The sequence below is a fragment of the Hypanus sabinus genome, chromosome 21 (genome assembly GCF_030144855.1).
Source record: "Hypanus sabinus isolate sHypSab1 chromosome 21, sHypSab1.hap1, whole genome shotgun sequence".
Classification (NCBI taxonomy): domain Eukaryota; kingdom Metazoa; phylum Chordata; class Chondrichthyes; order Myliobatiformes; family Dasyatidae; genus Hypanus; species Hypanus sabinus.
The window spans coordinates 36858060-36878488 of record NC_082726.1 but is presented as its reverse complement, the minus strand read 5'-3'; the positions used below and the strand labels follow the sequence as shown (position 1 = coordinate 36878488).

At 40.5% G+C, this 20429-nt stretch overlaps 1 protein-coding gene across 1 annotated transcript in view; it reads right to left on the bottom strand.

The window, feature by feature from the left end:
• si:dkey-228d14.5 (uncharacterized protein LOC796266 homolog) overlaps positions 1 to 20429 on the bottom strand; it is a 66545-nt gene that overhangs the window by 9721 nt on the left and 36395 nt on the right. Inside the window, exons 4-5 of the mRNA XM_059946350.1 lie at positions 4353 to 4420; positions 104 to 234 (exon numbers count right to left, since the gene is read on the bottom strand). Coding sequence (XP_059802333.1) covers positions 104 to 234; positions 4353 to 4420 — 199 coding nt within the window. The remainder of the gene's footprint in view (positions 1 to 103; positions 235 to 4352; positions 4421 to 20429) is intronic.

Sequence of the window (20429 nt, the reverse complement as noted above, 5' to 3'; positions counted from 1 at the left end):
TCAGGAAAACACTTAACTGTGGGCAGTCGGCAACTAACATATCAGTCATCAATTACACCCCAAAATAAAGTAAATCTGTCACATCTTATTCACAATGACTTACGTTACAGTTTCCAGCAATGAAGCCTCCCACGGAACCGAAGAAGCCAACAATCATAGCAACCTTACTTAATGCAGCATCATCCACTTTTCGGTCCACTACCTGAGCGTGTCGAAAAATACACACTATGGCGACTAGAAGAATCAGACCAGGGACATGTTATTAAAAGGGTTACTTTGCCTAATTCTAAGTCATTTGTCAGCCATTTGTTCTCTTAGAGACACATTCTCTCCCTTTTTTGGGAACAATTGAAACCATAAAGATTTAGAAACATAGAAACATAGAAAATACGTGCAGGAGTAGGCCATTCGGCCCTTCGAGCCTGCACCGCCATTCAGTATGATCATGGCTGATCATACAACTCAGAACCCTGCACCTGCTTTCTCTCCATACCCCCGATCCCTTTAGCCACAAGGGCCATATCTAACTTCCTCTTAAATATAGCCAATGAACCGGCCTCAACTGTTTCCTGTGACAGAGAATTCCACAGATTCACCACTCTCTGTGTGAAGAAGTTTTTCCTCATCTCGGTCCTAAAAGGCTTCCCCTTTATCCTTAAACTGTGACCCCTCGTTCTGGACTTCCCCAACATCGGAAACAATCTTCCTGCATCTAGCCTGTCCAATCCCTTTAGAATTTTATACATTTCGATAAGATCCCCCCTCAATCTTCTAAATCCCAGTATGTATAAGCCTAGTTGATATTAATCCCATCCTGTCTAAACTGACCTTTGCTTGTGAAATTTAAATTAATTCTATGAACTTCTGTCTCCATCTCATTCAAGCGTTTATGGTTTATTTCCTTATAGGGGATAGTTGATTCTCCTTCAGTTACAATAGGCATTCCTATTTACCTTACCCTGGGCCAGGTAAAATTGCAGTCGGTGGGCTGAGTTGTAATATAAAAGGGGGACAAAATTGAAAAGGGAGACGGATACAGGAGTGAAGGTGTTATATTTAAATGTACGCAGTATACGGAATAAGGTAAATGATTTTGTATCGCATTTAGATGTCATAGGCATCCCTGTGTCGTGGCTGAACGAAGATGATAATTGGGAGGTTAACATCCAAGGATACATATTGTATCAAAAGGACAGGCAGGTAGGCAGAAGGGGTAGGGTGGCTCTGTCGGTAATAAATGAAATCAAATCATTAGAAAGAAGTGAAATAGAATCGGAAGATGTAGAATCCTTGTTGGTAGAGTTCAGAAACTGCAAGGGTAAAAAGACCCTGATGGGAATTATACACAGTCCTCTGAACAGTAGCCATGATTTGGGCTACAAATTCCAATGGGAGATAGAAAAGGCAAGTCAATAGTCATGGGGGAATTCAGTATCAGGTAGATTGGGAAAATCAGGGTGGTGCTGGATCCCAAGAGAGAGTACTTGTAGAATGCCTATGAGAAGGCTTTTTAGAGAAGCTCATGGTTGAGCCCACTAGACAATCAGCTATTCTGGATTGGGTGTTGTGTCATGAAATGGATTTGATTTGGGAGCTTAAGGTAAAGCAATGTTTAGGAGGCAGTGACCATAAAATTATAGAATTCACCCAACAATTTGAGAGGGCAAAGTTATAGTTAAATGTATCAGTATTACAGTGGAGTAAAGGGAATTACAGATCTATGAACAAAGAGAATCTGGTCAAAGTAAGGGGACACTAGCAGGGATGACAACAGAACATCAATGGCTGGAGTTTGTGCGAGCAATTCAGAAGCTGCAGGATAGATACATCCCAAAGAAGAAGTATTCTAAAGGCAGGATAACACCACCATTGCTGACAAGGGAAGTCAAAACCAACATAAAAGCAAAAAAGAGGACATAAAATAGAGCAAAAATTCGAGGGAAGTTAGAGGATTGGGAAACTTTTAAAAACCAATAGAACGTAACTAAAAAGTGACAAGGTCCTGCACATAAGATGCAGATGATACGAAGATGGGTGGGGGGGGGGCAGTAAATAGTGTTCGGGATGCAGGGAGGCTGCAGAAGGACTTAGACCGATTAGGAGAATGGGCAAAGAAGTAGGTGGAATAGAGTGTTGGGAAGTGTAAGGCCATGCACTTTAGCACAAGAAATAAAGACACAGACTACTTTCTAAACAGGAAGAAAATTCAAAACTCTGAGGTGTAAAGGGACTTCAGAGTCCCCATCCAGGATTCCCTAAAGGTTAATCAACAGGTTGAGTTAGTGTAGAGGAAACCAAACGTAATAAATGTGAAGTGGCTCATTTTGGTAGGTCAAATATGATGGCAGAATATACTATTAATGGTCAGACTCCTAGCAGTGTGGAGGATCAGAGGGATCTTGGGGTCTGAGTCCATAGGACGCTCAAAGCAGCACGCAGGTTGACTCTGTGGTTAAGAAGGCATATGGTGTATTGGCCTTCATCAATTATGGAATTGAATTTAGGAGTCAAGAGGTAATGTTGCAGCTATATAGGACCCTGGTCAGACCCCACTTGGAGTACTGTGCTCAGTTCTGGTTGCCTCACTACAGGAAGGATGTGGAAGCCATAGAAAGGGTGCAGAGGAGATTTGCAAGGATGTTGCCTGGATTGGGGAGCATGTCTTATGAAAACAGGTTGAGTGAATTCAGCCTTTTTTCCTTGGAGCAACGGAAGATGAGAAGTGACCTGACAGAGGTGTATAAGATGATGAGAGGCATTAATCCTGTGGATAGTCAGAGGCTTTTTCCCAGGGCTGAAATGGCTGCCACAAGAGGGCACATGTTTAAGGTGCTGGGGAGTAGGTACAGAGGAGATGTCAGGAGTAGGTTCTTTTGCGCAGAGAGTGGTGAGTGTGGGAATTTGCTGCTGGCAACAGTGGTGGAGGTGGATACAATAGGGTCTTTTAGGAGACTTTTCAATAGGTACATGGAGCTTAGAAAAATCGAGGGCTATGGATAACCATAGTAATTTCTAAGGTAGGGACATGTTCGGCACAACTTTGTGGGCCGAAGGGCCTGTTTTGTGCTGTAGGTTTTCTATGCTTTGATGTTATGTTAGTATTTATTTTGTGAAGACTAGAATATAAGAGCAAAGGTGTAATGCTTAGGCTTTATAATGCACTGGAGCAGCCTCAGTTGGAGTATTGTGAGCAGTTTTGGCCCTTTATTTAAGAAAGTATGTGCAATAACTTGAGTTAAGGAATACTCCTTCTGTTCAAAACTGACCAAATGTGTTTCAGAGGCTTATACTTTACATTAGAAATGTATCTTCATCTGAAAACCCAATGTCAGGAATTGCAGCTCACCTTTTGCACTGAGCCAATCCCAGCTTGTCTTTTAAAGATTAGCTTCATTAACAATAAAGATTAATTTTATTTCTCATGTATATCGAAACATTGAAACATGCAGTGAAATGTATTGTTTACATTATCAACCAACACAGTCTGAGGACGTGCTGGGGGCATACACAAATGTCACCACACCTCTGGCACTAACATAGCATGCCCACAACTTATTAGCCCTAACCTGTACATCTTTGGAACGCGGGAGGAAACCAGAGCACCCAGAGGAATAGCATGCGGTCAAGGGGAGAACGCACAAAGTCCTCATAGACAGCAGTGGGAAATGAACCCCATTGCTGGTGCTTAAAGCATTACACCAACCACTATGCTACCAAACTACCTATAACATTTAAAAAATTTGATTAACAGATGTAACAAAGTGGCACCATTACTCCATCGGTTGACAGATTTATCACCCGCAGGAGTGAGTGAGAAAAACCATTTCATATCAATTGTGACCATTTTTTAACTTATTTTGTGCTGCAAGGCAAAATCTACTTAGAAATGGACTGAGACTATCCCGAGGGTCCTTACACTGCTAAAGGGAGCAAACCTTCATATTGCCAACGTGCGTTGAATCAGCTCTAGAAGGTATTGCATTAATCCCTCTTGTACATACTTCAATCAGCAGAAATGGATTATAATGAAGCATGGATTTCTCCAGGTCATTGTTATCTGGGGGGATTTTTCCAGCTTGGTATGAGGTAGAGAGATGATTAAAACCTGGAATCATCTATCATAACTCAATGTGTCAGAGCATAGCCTGCTTGTGCTTCCACTTTTGTTTTACCTTTTCAACTCACTCTGACACATGTCTCAATAGTACCGCCACTATGATCACTCGGTGCTTCCAGCACTCAAATTCATTACTTCATCAAGGCAGGTTCTGACTAAAATAGTGTTGTAGAGAAATCCACTCATTTAAAAATAGAACATTATTTGTGCAATATTGCCACTGCACAATACTCACATAGAACAGACACTGCGTTGAGCACTGCACTGTAGAGGGAGTTTTCAGGGAGGTTCATGCCACTGGTGCTGAAATCAAAAGCAAATATGAGTTTGGAAACAATACAACCTAGTCAGCAGCAAGGAAGGAGAACATGAATCACAGTATGGCTCTAGATGAGAGATTGTCTATCTGAGATCCTAGACAATCACTGACTCAGAGTCACGTTTAATATCACTGGCACACATCGGGAAATTTATTGTTTTGCGGCAGCAGTACATTGCAATGCATAATAAAATTATAAATCACAATACAAAATTTATTTTAAAAATAAATCAAATAAGTAGTGCAAAAAGAGAGGGAAAGACAGTGAGGTAGTGTACATGGGTTCATTGTCCATTCAGTAATCTGATGGCTGAGGGGAAAAAGCTGACCCTGAAATGTTGAGAGTGTGTTAATTAAGACTAGGGCTCAATTTTATATTCATAGTGATCGAACTGGTAAATTGTTAGCTAATCAATTAAAAGCTATTTCGACTAAGCGACAAATTATTAAAATTCGTAAACAAGACGGTAATTTAACTACTGATTATAAAGAAATCAATAACACTTTTCAAGATTTTTATAAATCTTTATATCAATCAGAATTTGTCGGTGACCGGTTTACGATGGATAATTTTTTTAATAATTTGAATATTTCTAAACTGATAGATGAAGATTGTAGCTTGCTTGATGCTCCTATTTCTATGGATGAAATAAGAGAGGCTATCTCATCAATGAATTCAGGGAAAGCTCCTGGTCCTGATGGTTTTATTGTAGAATTTTTTAAAACTTTTTCTTTATTGCTTTCTCCTTGGCTATGTGAAATCTTTAATGATGCGTTTGTTAAGAAGAGATTACCTCAATCGTTTTATGAAGCTACTATCTCTTTAATTCTTAAAAAAGATAAAGATCCTACCTTATGTGCATCTTATCGCCCTATATCATTATTAAATGTAGACTCTAAGATTCTTACAAAAATTTTAGCCATTAGATTAGAAAAGGTATTACCACAGATTATTTCAGAAGATCAAACTGGTTTTATTAGGAATCGATATTCCTTTTTTAATATTAGAAAATTGATTAACATAATTTATACTTCATCACCTACAACCCCAGAATGTGTTATCTCATTAGATGCTGAAAAAGCCTTTGATAGAGTTGAATGGACATATTTATTTAATGCATTGAGAAACTTTAATTTTAGTCCTAATTTTATATCATGGATTAAATTAATATATTATAAACCTGTTGCTTCTGTTCTTACAAATAATTATAGATCCTCTTTTTTTCAATTATCTCGTGGTACGAGACAAGGTTGTCCTTTAAGTCCTTTATTATTTAATATTGCATTAGAACCTTTAGCTATTGCTATTCGTGAGTCTCCTAATATTTTTGGTATTACCCGTAATGAGAAGTTATACAAATTATCGCTTTATGCTGATGATTTGTTGTTATATATTTCTAATCCTAGTAGGTCTATTCCTGCTATTTTATCCTTGTTGGCTCAATTTGGTAGTTTTTCTGGTTATAAGTTAAACTTAGATAAGAGTGAGTTATTCCCTTTAAACGCGCAAACTTTATTGAGTGATAGGATGCCATTTAAAGTTGTTACTGATAACTTTATCTATTTAGGTATAAAAATCACCAAGAAATATAAAGATTTATTTGGACTGAATTTTTTACCTATGCTTCATCAAATTCAGCAACTTACTACTAGATGGTCTCCCTTATTTTTATCATTAGTTGGTCGGATTAATGCTATTAAAATGATGATTTTACCGAAATTTTTATATTTATTCCAAGCTTTACCAATTTTTATTCCTAAATCTTTTTTTGATAATATTGATTCAAAGATTTCCTCATTTGTTTGGCAAAATAAAAATCCTAGGTTAAGCAAAAGGCAATTACAAAAGTCTAAAAAAGATGGTGGTCTAGCTTTACCTAACTTTAGATTTTATTATTGGGCGAATAATATTCGTAACCTAATGTACTGGAAACTAGATTTGGATTCACCTGTGTGCCCACAGTGGGTAAATTTGGAATGTAGTGAGGTTAAGGGATATTCTATATTTTCCGTTCTTGGTTCTTTTCTCCCTATTGATTTAGCCAAATTCAATAAACAGATATCTAACCCTGTTGTTAAACATACACTACGAATTTGGTTTCAATTTCGCAAATTCTTTAATCTGAAAAACTTTGCTCTGGACAGCCCTATTTTATGTAATTTTTTTTTCAAACCTTCATTGACAGATCAAGCTTTTAGTATATGGAAAAGGAAAGGTATAAAATGTTTTCGTGATCTTTTTTTTGAAGGTACTTTGATGTCTTTTGATCAACTATCCAACAATTTTGAATTACCTAAATCTAATTTTTTTAGATACTTACAAATTAGAAATTTCTTACATAAAATTCTTCCATCTTTTCCTAATTCAACTCCATCGGATTTTTCAGATTTGATTTTTACTTTTAATCCTTGTCAGAAGGGATTAGTAGCTTTTATTTATAACATGATTATGAAGATACAGCCAGAAATATCGGATAGAATTAGACAAGAATGGGAAAAAGAACTTCGATGTAATATATCAACAGATAAATGGGAAAAAATTTTACAAATGGTTAATTCCTCCTCTATTTGTGCTAAACATGCTTTAATACAATTTAAAATTGTACATAGAGCTTATATGTCTAAAGATAAACTTGCCCGATTTTATTCGCATATTAATCCTCAATGTGACAGATGTCACTTAGAAGTGGCTTCATTGACTCACATGTTTTGGACATGTCCCACTTTACATAACTATTGGAAGGACATTTTTGATGTCATTTCCTCAGTATGGAATATCGATTTACAACCCCATTTTATTACTGCAATTTTCGGTATACCAAATGAAGATGGCAATCAGCTTTCCCCTTCAATCAGACGAATGATTGCCTTTGTAACATTAATTGCCAGAAGGTCTATATTACAAAACTGGAAAGAAGTAAATCCTCCTACTACATTTCAGTGGTTCTCCCAAACTATTTCTTATCTGAGTTTGGAAAAAATCAGAAGCACTATCTTTGATTCTTCAATTAAATTTGAAGAAACCTGGGGACCATTTATTCGACACTTTCATATGAATTAATTTGGCTTATTTCAGATCCTTTTCTCTACTTATACTTGTTCAGGTATGGAGTTCTGGAGTTCTTTTCTTGACACCTTTATATATTTATAAAGTGCTATTATTGCCCATGTTAGTTTTAGTTTAGTATTTTTTTTCATTATATATTTTTTCTCATATATAATTTCATTTTTTTTTTCTTTTTTCGACGATTATTTTTGTTTTTCATATATATTTATATAGACTTGATTGATTTATGTACCTTTTGTTGATGGATGTTTTAATAGGATATTATTATCCTATTACTAATGTAATCTCAAGTTTATTGAATCTGTAATCTATTCATTATTTTGTGTTGTTTTTTTTATATATGAAATTTAATAAAAAGATTGAAAAAGAAAGAAAGAAAGAGAGTGTGTTTTCTGGCTCCTGTACTTACTCCTTGATGGTAGCAATGAGAAAAGGTTATGCCCTAAGTGATGGGAGTCCTTTAATGATTGGATGCTGCCATTTTGGGGCATCGCCTTTGAAGGTGTCCTTGACGCTGGGGAGGCTAGTGCCCATTGTGAACCTGGCTGAGTTTACAACTGTCAGCATCTTTTTCCGATCCTGTGTGGTGGCCCCTCCATACCAGACAATGGTGCAGTCAGTTAGAATGCTCTCCATGGTACATCTGTAGAAATTTGCGAGTGTCTTTAGTGACATGCTAAGTCTCCTCAAACTCCTAATTAAGTATAGCTGCTGTCGTGCCTTCTTTGTAATTGCATCAATATGTTTAGCCCAGGATAGAGTCTCAGAGGTGTTCATGCCCAGGAACTTGAATCTGCTCATCTTTTCCACTGCTGATCCCTCAATGAGGACTGGTGTGTATGTCCCCCTCACCCAACTTCCCCTTCCTGAAATCCACAATCTATTCCTTAATCTTACTGATGTTGAATGCAAAGTTGTTGTTGCAACACCACTCAACCAGCTGATGCATCTCACTCCTGTATGCACCTTTGTCACAGTCTGAAATTCAGCCAACAGCAGTGTTGTTGCCAACTTTATAGATGGCGTGTGAGCTGTGGCTAGCCTTACAGTTGTGGGTGTAGGCAGAGTTGAGCTGTGGGCTAAGCATCGAGGTGCGCCAGTGTCGACTTTCCGCAAGGAGGAGCTGCACAGACTGTGATCTCCAGGTGAGGAAGTCAACGATCCTGTTGCAGAGGGAGGCACAGAGGCCCAGGTTTTGGAGCTTGTACTGTATATTAGAACTAAGGGTATAATTGTTTTAAACGCTGAGCTGCAATCAATAAGCAGCAGCCTGATGTAGGTACAGTCCACAATCCCTTATCCAAAATCCCTGGGGCCAGTTGCATTTTGGAATTTCAGAATCCCTCCTTATTGGTTCCAGGACACCCCGCAGATATCAAAAAACACGTATGCTCAAGTCCCTTATTTAACCTGACTCAATGCGGGTGGACTTTAGGACCCAGCAGAGCTAAAGACCCACACACATCCTCCCGTATACTTTAAATCATCTCTAGATTACTTATAATACCCAATACAATGTAAATGCTACGCAAATAGTTGTTATACTGCAATGTTTAGGGAATAATGACAAGAAAAATATATTATTTCTAACAAAAACATTAAAATTTACAGCTTCAAATGAACCGAATCAAACACGTGGTAAATGACTTATTGAAATAAATGTACAAGGTCACTGTCACTATAAAACTTCAGTAACTTGTCTTTGTTTCTTTAAATCATATAATTCCGACACCATATTCTTCAGTGAGACACCACACAGACACACCATGATCAAGCTTCTGCAATAACTCCACTTTCTGCGTTATTGATAATGATAGATGCTTCCTTTTCTTCTTCTCATTTTTAGCCATAGGGGTATCTGCAGCTCTTTTTGACATTTTCACAGTGAAATTAAACACAAAGTCAACAGTGAACACAAAATATCAGCAAACAGCAGATGCACGTGTAACCAGTACGAGCGCTGAGCCACAACTGACGTCTGGCGGCCTCTGCTAGTGCTGCCACATCACACTGAGTGACGTCAGCTGTTGGCGAAAAAAACTTTGGTTTTCGGAGCTTTTTGGATTTCAGAATTTCAGATAAGGCATTGTGGACCTGTATTATTATTGTCCAGGTGATCCAAGGACAAGTAGAGAGCCAGTGAGATTGCATCCACCGTAGACCTACTGTGGCGATATGGAATTCGCAGTGGGTCCAGGTCTTTGCTCAGGCAGGAGTCATGGCCAATCTCTCAAGCACTTCAACACTGTAGGTGTGAGTGCCACTGGGTGATAGTCATTGAGGCAGCTCACCCCCTGCTCTTCTGGTATGATTATCACCCTTTCGAAGCAGGTGGGAACCTCCTGCTGCAGCAGTGAGAGACTCAATATGTCCTCAAACATGACCACCAGATGGTTGGCACAGGTTTTCAATGCTCTGCCATCAGGGCTTGATGCCATGCAAAGGGTCACCCTCTTGAAAGAAGTACTGACGTCGACCTCTGAGACAGAGATCACAGGGTCACCAGATGTTGCAGGGATTCGCACCAGTGTAGTTTTGTTCTCCTTTCAAAGCGTGCAGAAAAGGTGTTGAGCTCACCTGGTAGCGAAGCATCATCACAGCCATTCTTGATATTAGGATTTGCCTTGTAGGAAATAACGGCCTACAAACTCTACTAGAGTTGCCGTGCATCCAACTCCATCGCTAACCTCAATCGGAATTACTTTCTCACTCTTAAAAAGCCTTCTGTAGGTTATATTGTCACAACCACAGACTCTGCTGTGGGGTCTGCACACACCTGGAGGTGGGCTGCGGAACATATTCAGCAATCATGCTCGTGAGTTTGCACATTCCAACCACTAGTGTTTCATTGTGGTGGTATCTACCCTCCTTCCTCTCGTTCCAGTCTGGCTGAGACTTGACCCAAAGCAGAGAAATGCCAACAGTCCCTGCTTACCATTGTCCTGGTTCCAGGAAGGTAGACTACTGTTTAACCTGACACCATTAAGGAGCATTATTTATCTAGTGTGAAGCTACTACTGTCCAGCCACTGCATCGGTGTTAGCTTTAGTCCGACAGTTCTAGTTAATGGCCCTGTTGGCCTAGCATTTACTGTTTTTCCTTTATTTCTGTGCAGTTCATATTAATGTCAGTGAACTGTTGATCTCTCTCTCTCTCTCCACTCTTGGGCCATAAGCACATATATTTGTCACAAACCCGGACTTCTTCTGTAGTTCTGGATCACCAGTCTTGAATGACACAGATCTAGCCCCCAGTAGACTACAAATCTCCTGGTTCACTCATGGCTTTTGGTTTGCATATGTCCGGTATGTTCTTGAAGGCACACACTCATCCACACAGGTCTTAATGGAGTTGGTGACAACAGTGGCTTGTTCATTCAGATTAGAAGATGAATCCCTGAATATCATCCAGTCCACTAACTCAAAACAGTCCTGTAAGCACTTCTACACCTCCCTTGTCCATACCTTCTGCAACCTCACCACTGCTGTTGCAGTCTTTAGTCCCTGCCTATAAGCGGACAGTAAGAGTACTGCCAGGTGATCGGATTTCCCAAATTGTGGGTGTGAGATGGCATGGTAAGTATTCTTGATGATGGTACAGGTTCAATACCTCTTAACAGAAATTCCACAGTCCAAAGACCTCTGAAGTGTGAAAACTTGTTGAGCGTCGACAAAACGCCACAAACAGAAAATTCCAGAAGGCACTGGGAAGGTTCCCAGCCAATGCACAGGTCCTTGTGCACCACAGTCAGTTCTGAGAAGTAATAAACAGAAACTAAAATAAAAAATCACTGCACAAAGTGAAAAATGAAGAACTTGAATGCATATTGAGAGAGTGGACTCATCAGCGTCAGAGTGAACATATGCAGCTAAATGGCATGTCAACCATGAAACCAGAAAAGATCTATCATGACAAACTGAAAGTAATTATGAATATGCAGCTGGCTGGATGCAGAAATTTAAGAAAAGGTGCAGCATTAAATCTTTGAAAATTTATGGTGATAAGCGTTAGCTGATCACAAAGCAGCTGAGAAATTAATTGACGAGTTTGCCAAGATCATTGTTGATGAATATATAACACTGTGAACAGTACCTATGCGTGATGAACAAACGTAAGACAAAGACTGCTTGCCAGTAGCACATAAATTCAGAGTCAGAAAAGATGGCGATCCCAAGCTATCTCATTATATATTCCAAAATCCGAAACACTTCCAGCTCTATGCATTTCGGTGAAGGGGCACTCAACCTGCATAACAGTGGTCAATTCTGTTGGTTCCTCTGGTTCCACAGGAGATATGTTGGTGATAGTTGTTCAGAGACTTCTTCAAGCTGGCCTGGCTGACGTCACCCGCAATGGTAGGGAAGGCGTCAGGGAGCCTGTTTCATGCCTGCTGATTACGGTGCTCAGCTCCTCCAGTGCTTGCCCGAGGTGGAATGTACACCACTACCAGGATGATAGTGGACAACTCCCTTGGCGGATAAAACAGATGACAGTTAACCAGTAGATGTACTAGGTCAGCTGACCAGGACTGAGCCAGAACCGCCACGTCTGTGCACCAAGGTGAGTTAATCATAAAGCGAACGTTACCTCTGCTGCCTTTAAAAGACTGAGCTGTCCTGTCTTTGTGGAGAATAGTGAAGCGCTGTGCCCGAAATGGCTGCGGATAGCCACGATTTTGTGAAGCAGAGTCACAGTAGTCCCTGATGTCCCTCTGGTACTGCAATCTTTGCTGTGAGGCCATCAGTTTTATTTTCCAGATATTGTACATTTGCCAGCAGGATAGTTGGCAGTGGTGGGGTGGGGGGGGGGGGGGGGGTCAGAGAAACCTGTGCTTCAATCGTACCTGCAGACTGGCTTGTCTTCTGCATTCCTATTCTCTGAAAGGGGAACTGCACTCACAAGCTGAGTCTGCCGTACAGGATTTGCCGATTTTAGGTATCAGTTGTGTTTTTAAATGTTTTCAAACGATGTTGCTTACTGAAATACCTGTGCTGTGACCGTGGATTTCAGCTGTAGTAGTTCTAAACAGGAATATTTGATGATTCCCATTAGAGCTGCACACAAAGATTCGCCACTTATCGGCGCCATCTTAACTTCTATGTTTTTGTTGAGTTTAGTGTGTCTGTGTCAATGTTCCCAGGGAAGATTGAGCAAAAGTGAGCACATTAATTCTAGAATGATTAACTCTCACTACCTCAAAGTGTATGTCAGGCATGCATACAAATCAATTAGAAGAATCAGTTGCTCTCGCTCTGAGACCTGGGCAAGGGGGATTTGTCAAGATAGAAGTATAAGTTCTCGTTGGCCACATTTCCTTAGCTTCTAGGGTTGTGATGTGTAAGTTGATGATTATAGTATTCTAGCTCTGCATTGGAGTGGGTCAGAGGATTTTGAAACATTCACCTAAACCACTAGTGAAGTCACTCAACACTGGACAGCTCTTTCTTAACAGCATAATCTGATCCATGAGGCAGCAATCCTTTTCTGTTTTGCCTTTTCAGTAGAAGATTCAAGCATAGCCTAATTCTTTTAGCTCAGGGGTCCCCAACCTTTTGAATACCATGGAGCCTCACCATAAACCAAGGGATCTGTGGAGCCCAGGTTGGGAACCCCTGTTAGCTAGATGTTGGGTCTCAGCCTGGGTGGTAATGTCAGGTAAAGGTCCAGCATTGTCAGGACTGGCCATTCTAGGTTGGGGAGGTGCAACTGCATGACTTCTTTTAACGTGAGTTGGCTGTTGCATGCCAGCTACTACATGGATATAGCAGAAGTTGCTCTTAGTCCAATGGGCAAGAAGGTCCAAGATGCCTGGAGATCAGGCTATCCTGAATGGATATTAGCAAACAGATGTAAATGGTATATGGGTGGACAACCGAGAGACACGCACATAGAAATATTGATACGTTCTTGTAGATATACTCCCAAGACAAAATCTCACACACACACACACAAACAGTGTGGGCTCACGCTCGAGGGATCTGTTTGTCAATCATTCTATTCAAGCATCTCCCTCACCACTCTCACCCTTGACCTCATCCTTCCCTGAATTCCTTTTTCTTCAGTGCTCTTCCAACCCCTTAGCTCCACTTACCCTCTTTCAGTCTCTCTCTCTCTCTCTCACACACACACACACACATCTTCACTGGGGTATAGATCTCCCTCTCCCTTTCTCTCTTACCCTCTCCCTCTCCCCCCAATCTCTCTCCCTGATTCCATGATACTCTCTCTTGCAACCTGCCACATGACCATCTTCTTCCTTCCTTGAACCTCACTTCTTTCTTCCTCTGACCCTCTGTTTGTATGGAGATCATTTTGTTCACCTGGTTCCTGCCCCACTGTTTGCCAATCAGATCTGTGAATCCAATGAAGCAATTTTGCTTCCAGATGAGTGTTCAATTTTTCAAAGCTCTTGGCAAGACACTTACTGTACTCTAACTTAATTCCTAGTTATTGAAAAGATTCAGTCTTACAACCCCAACAGGATAAGATAATTCATCCTCCAGTCATCGTTTGGACTCTTCAACAAGCTTAAATGTCCGATTATTTCATTTTTAGAATCTTTTTATTGGTACATAATCTTCTAAAGCTATAACTTCAACAAATTAATATATACAATTAATAAAGCTGAAGAAAATTAAAAACTGATCGTAATATATAAAAATGAGAAAAAATTTATATGTAAAGAAAGAAAAAAAAGAACCCCATCTAACTAAGAAAAACAACCACTGACTACAAAAAAAAGGGGGAAAAAGTGATATTATTCTATTCTGAGGCAGGTCCTAGACTCTCCCACATGGAAACATCCTCTCCATGTCCACTCAATCTAGACTTTTCAATATTCAATAGGTTTCAATGAGGTCCCACCTCATTCTTCTAAACTCCAATGAGTAATGAGTACAGGCCCAGAGCCAGCAAATCGCCTCACACATTAACCCTTTCATTCCTGGGATCATTCTCATATACCTCCTCCGGACACTTTCCAATGCCAGCACATCCTTTTTTAGATGGGGTGGGGGGGGGGGGTTGCAAAATAAGTACTTTGATAATACATTTAATTTGAACTTTGAAAATTGCTCACAATACTCCAAATGTGGTCTGACTAATGCCTTATAAAACTTCAGCTTTACATCTTTGTTTTTATATGCCAGTTCTTTCCATATGAGTGTTAACTTTGCATTTGCCTTCCCTACTACCAAATCAACCTGCAAATTAACCTTAAGGAAATCTTTCACTCGGACTCTCAAGCCCCTTTGTACCACCAATTTCTGAATTCACTCCCTGTTTAGGAAATAGTCTATGCCTTTATTCCTATTACCATAGTGCATGACCATACACGTCCCTACTCTGTAATCCTTCTGCCACTCCTTTGCCCATTCTCTAAATCTTTCTGCAGACTCCATACTTTCTCAACACTACTTGCCCTTCCACCTATGTTTGTACCATCATAACTCGACTGCAAAGCCATCAAGCCCCAACAGCAACCCCTAAGGAACACCACGAGTCCCCTGTATTTCCACTCTTTGCCTTCTGCCAGTCAGCTAATTTTCCTTTAATACCATTGGCTCTTATCTTGTTAAGCAGCTTCATGTGCAACACCTTGTGAAAGATTTTTTGAAAATCCAAGTATAACAATAACCACGAACTCTCCTTTGTCTATCCTGGCTGTTATTTCCTCAAAAGCTGCTAGTAGTGTGTGAGGTGAGAATGGAAGGTACATTGGACTTAGAGTGCTCAGGGACAGAGAATGGTATTAATATAATCATGCAATTATTTTTAATGTCAGAGATGTAGTGTTATAATCTCGCACTGTGCTGTGTTCTGTAATCAGACAGGGCTATTGCTGCAGCAAGTCTGCCCGTTATAAATAGTTTACAAACTCAATGTTTCCCCATTATCCACAATACATGTATCAGCTTAAAATGACTGCTTGCAAAATCAGGTGCAGATAACATTTATGAGCATTGAGGTGTCCTTGGATACAGCAAACAGCCGACAATATCTACTTTAAATTAGATCAGGTCATGAATACGCCCGAGGACAAAATCTGCAGAGACTCAGCTACTCTTCACCTGAGTGTGGTTGCATCTGATTAATAACATGTGGAGTCTCCCTCACCCTCCTAGCAACACACCAATAAGATAATCAAAGAATCAGGTCTTACTGGCCTAGGCCTCAGCGCAGAATCACCCTTTGCAGACCCACCGGTTTGTACTTGCTGATCCAGTGGCGGACAGGTTACTTTGCTGATTTGAAGAACCCTGGACACTAGCTGCCAGGCCTAATCAGTGAGAGAACCTTCTCTGATACTTTGAGGAAAATCTATCCTCAAATTCCCCTGAAAGATCTGACAACTGGCAAAGCCCTGCCCCTGACTTTACTGACTGAGCAGCTTTAACATCTTTAACATTCAGATAATAAAAATATATTATACCTGAAATAATGAAAACATTTTATTTCCCAAAAACCATTTAAAATCACATAATTTGATAAAATAATATAAGGCAAAGTAATTTTTCAAGAGTATCTTTGCCTCTTAATCCATAGCCCCGTAATCCCCAAGTAAAAATCAATGATATGTTGTTCTGGGCTGAACTGGGGCAGAGTCAGAGAGGCAATCTCCCAGCACAGCACTGAGTATTCTCAGCAAGACTGTTCTCTGCCACAAGTTATACAGTTTACAAGCCTGCCCAAATTCTTAGTTCCTTGAATTCACAGTGATCATTTCTTCAAAATCTGGGCATTGTTAGTGAAGCTACCATTTATCATTCCATCCATTTAAAGAAGTTTTAAAATTCACTGGGAACAGTGAAATGATTGTGTTGCCTTATGAAGAACGGTTGAACAAGCTAGGCTGGTGTTTAGAAGATTGAAATATATAAAACCCTGAAATCTCATGTTGACTTTGGAAATTCCAGACCTAGGGTCACCACTAAAAAATAAAAGACAGAGATTTTTATTTAAAATAAATTAAAAACAGAGGAGAACCATAGATTTCTCCATCAGAGAATCATGAGTGTTTGGGACCCTCTTCTTCAGAGAAAGCTGCTTCTGTGAATATATTTACATCTGAGGTAGATTATCAGAGATGGGCAGAAATATGCCATGGAGACTGAATGGCTTTAAGATGCTGAATGGCCTACTCCTGCTCATATGTTTGCACATTTATGTGTATGTCAATGTGCATATGTGGAAAACCATTTTCATACAAAAGGCTGTCCAATGGATTCGATTTTACAAAGTGTTGATTTGAAATGCCTGTATCTCAGTCTCAATCTGATTGATTTTATTTGATGACAACATACTCTTAGTGTATGAGGTACGGGGATTCACTTCAGGCTTTTGTGAAGTAGCGCAGGAACAGATCTGGGTTTATCCAGATGTCAGCCCATCTAGTTCTGTACATTGGTTTGTCCCAATACTCCACTCTCTTCCATAGGCAACTTTTAAACCTCGGGAAGCTCCGCCAGCTCAACTATTTAGTTGTTACCAATCCACATTCAACATCCCTTGCTTCTCCATTGTAGCGTTAGGGTCTATTCAGTGAAACCTCACTTGGAAAGGAAGTAAAAACAGAAAATGGTGGAAATATTTAGCAGGCCAGGTAACATCAAGGGACAGAGAAACTGTTAGTGCTCAGACTGATGACATTATATCAGATCTGATGAAAGATCATCAACTAGAAATGATACTATTGTTTTTTTGTAACAGTTCAATCCCAAGGGACTGCCTAAAAACATCAGTTTAGAGTACAGAATATACACTACATTAGTTTTCAAGAAAGTCCCACACAAATTTTTAAGATGCTCATGATACATGAGGAAACTATTATTTGATGTGCCTCTCCCTTGCCGAAGGCAGCAGCTCCATCTGTTTTACATTAGCGGTGTTAGCAACACAATGGAACAAAGATTCAACACAGGCTGGGAGGCATTGGTCTCGAAAGCTGTTTTTACCATAATACTTTGCTGCACTACCAGTGACCTGTAGGTTCATTCATTCTCTTCCAGGAAACCACATGGAGTACTTGTGCCAGTCAGATAGAATTCCCGGTCATTTCCACCACAGGTTTACTCCAGTAAAGTGGAGTATGATATCTTCTCGATTAGTAAAGTCGTCGAAGGTTATGGTGAGATGGCAGGGAAATGAGCTTAAGAGGGAAAATAAATCAGCCATGATTGAATGACAGAGCAGACTGAATGGGCCGAATACCCATATTCTGCTCCTACATCTTATGGTCCATCCCAATACACTCCCAGACCAGTACATCCTATTCTATGTTCATTGCCAATAATTAACCAGCACACAACCAATAATTTTGCATTGCCCTCACACTGCAAACACTTTTTGATCACCAGTACAAATCAATATACTGCTGCAATCTCTTGCTCTCAGGCAGTCCCTTCGGGTTAAGGGTGACTTGCTCCCTTTCCAGTTCTGTGGGCTCTCGGGAGGCTGGAGAGGTCAGCTTCTGCCTCAGGTGGGTCTGGAGCTACTGGATGGGTGGGTGGACTGAGAGGCGCTGAACTTCTTGCATTCACTCTGTGCTTCACTGCACTGTCAACGTTCCTGAAACCGTCAGATTTTATCTTTCTTCTTGGCACAGTATAGGTCAGGGTTGAACTCTGGATCCAACCAGTTCATAAAACCATTCTGGTGGAACTGATTGGATCTGATAAGGCAGCAGGAAGTGTACCTTGGACAGAGACCAGGGTCAGTGTCCAGGTCAGTAATTTTTCATTATGGGGCCATCATCAGACTGGGACATTCGTTCACTTTCTCCCTAGGAGGTGCTGCCAAGTCTGCCAAGTGTTTCCGGCACTTGCTTCCGATTTCCAGCATCTGCAACGTAATTGAAGCTTTTCCTCTCACCACAGATACTACCAGACCAGTTTGGCTTGCCAATACTCTCTATTGTTTCACATTCCCAGCAACTGATCTGTGCTGTTCCTCACAATTCCAGCAATCTCTTGTTGTCTCCTCGCCTGACGTCTCTTCGCTGACCCCTGGGTTACACCTCTTGCAGACAGGCCTGTTTCTGTTAACTAACAGTTATCATCCTTGCCCTTCAGTTTTGGTCGTCTCACTGTCGTCATTCTGCACTACCAGCTGTTGTTTGTTTATGGTTTGATATTATTATCTCAATTTAAATTCCGTACCTGGCACAGGGAGAGTTTGAGCTTAGAGATCAGGATTGTTACAGCCAGCCTCTGGGCAGCAGATTACTTAATGCGTCAGCAACGCCACACCCGAGCAAAATGTTTCTTGTTTTGTTCCTTATCCTCTTTACAATAAAACAACATCTATGTGCCTTCCTAATTACTTTCTGTAATTGCACATCAATTTTCTCCATTTCATGGGTGAGGATACCAAGCTCTCCCTGTACTGCACATGTTTGCGCAGATTTGGCATGACTTCTGAAACTTTGACGAACTTCTATGGATGTGTAGTGGAGAGTATATTGACTGGCTGCGTCACAGCCTGGTATGCAAACACCAATACCCTCGAATGGAAAGTCCTACAAAAACTAGTGGCTACAGCCCAGTCCATCACAGGCAAAACCCTCTCAACCACTGAGCATATCTACGTGAAATGCTATCACAGGAAAGCAGCATCCATTATCAGGGACCGCCATTACTTACGACATGCTCTCTTCTCATGCCATCAGGAAGAAGGTACAAGAGCCTCAGGACTCACACCACCTGGTTCAGGGACAGTTATTATCTCTCAACCATCAACCTCTTGAACCAAAGGGATAACTTCACTCATCCCGTCACTAAAATGTTCCCACAACTAATGGACACTTTCAAGGACTTTTCATCTCGTGTTCTCAATACTTATTGCTTATTTATTTATTATTATTATTTCTTCTGTTTGTATTTGCACAAGTTTGTTGCAGTCTGGTTGAATATGCCTGTTGGGCTGTCTTTCATTGATTCTGTTATTGTTATTACTCTATAGATTTATTGAGTATGCCTGGAAGAATATGAATTTCAGGATGGTCTATGGTGTCATATAAGTATTTTGATTAAAAAATTTAGTTTGAATTTTGAACTGTAGGCTTTCTCTATTTAAACGTAAACACAACAGATTCTGCCAATGCTGGAAATACAGAGCAACACACACAAACTGCTGGAGGAACTCAGCAGGTCAGGCAGCATCTATGGAAAGGAATAAACAGTCGATGTTTCGGGCCGAGACATGATGGAGGGTCTCAGCCAGATGTGGTTAATATTTATTCCTCTCCACAGATGCTGCCTGACCTGCTGAGTTCCTCCAACATTTTTAGTTGTGTTACTCCATTTAAACATTCTGCTTTTCTTCCTATCACAGTGGATAACTCACAATTCCCAATATTATACTCCATCTGATAAACTCTAGCTCACTGTTTAACCTCCGTATACCTCTCTTCACAACTTGCTTTCCCATCACTCTTTGTATTGTTAGCAATGTAGCTAGGATATCTGGGATCATTAACGTGGGTTATAAATAGTTAAAGCTCCAACAATGTTCTTCGTGACACCTCACTGCTTGCCAACCTGAAATAATTAATTGGGTTATTTCAGGTTGGGTGACAGGGTGGAGATACATCTCTATCAAAAGAGGTGTTAGGCGCTCCTTCCTTCCGCTAGTCTGCAGATCACCCTCGGGCAAGGTGTAGCACCTGCTTAGCCCCCCCTTCCCCCACAATCAGGGTTACACAAAGCCATGGGAGCAGATGGTGGATGTTCGTATGAGCAGCTGGTGCACGTCACAAGTCCTGGTTACGCGACCACTGTCGCCAGGCAGACAATCTCTGAAGTGTATTGATCATGGCTCGGGTCACCCATCTTGTAAAGACACTGCCCAGAGGAAGGCAATGGCAAACCACTTCTGTAGAAAAATTTGCAAGAACAGTCATGGTCCAAGACCACGATCGCCAACGTCAT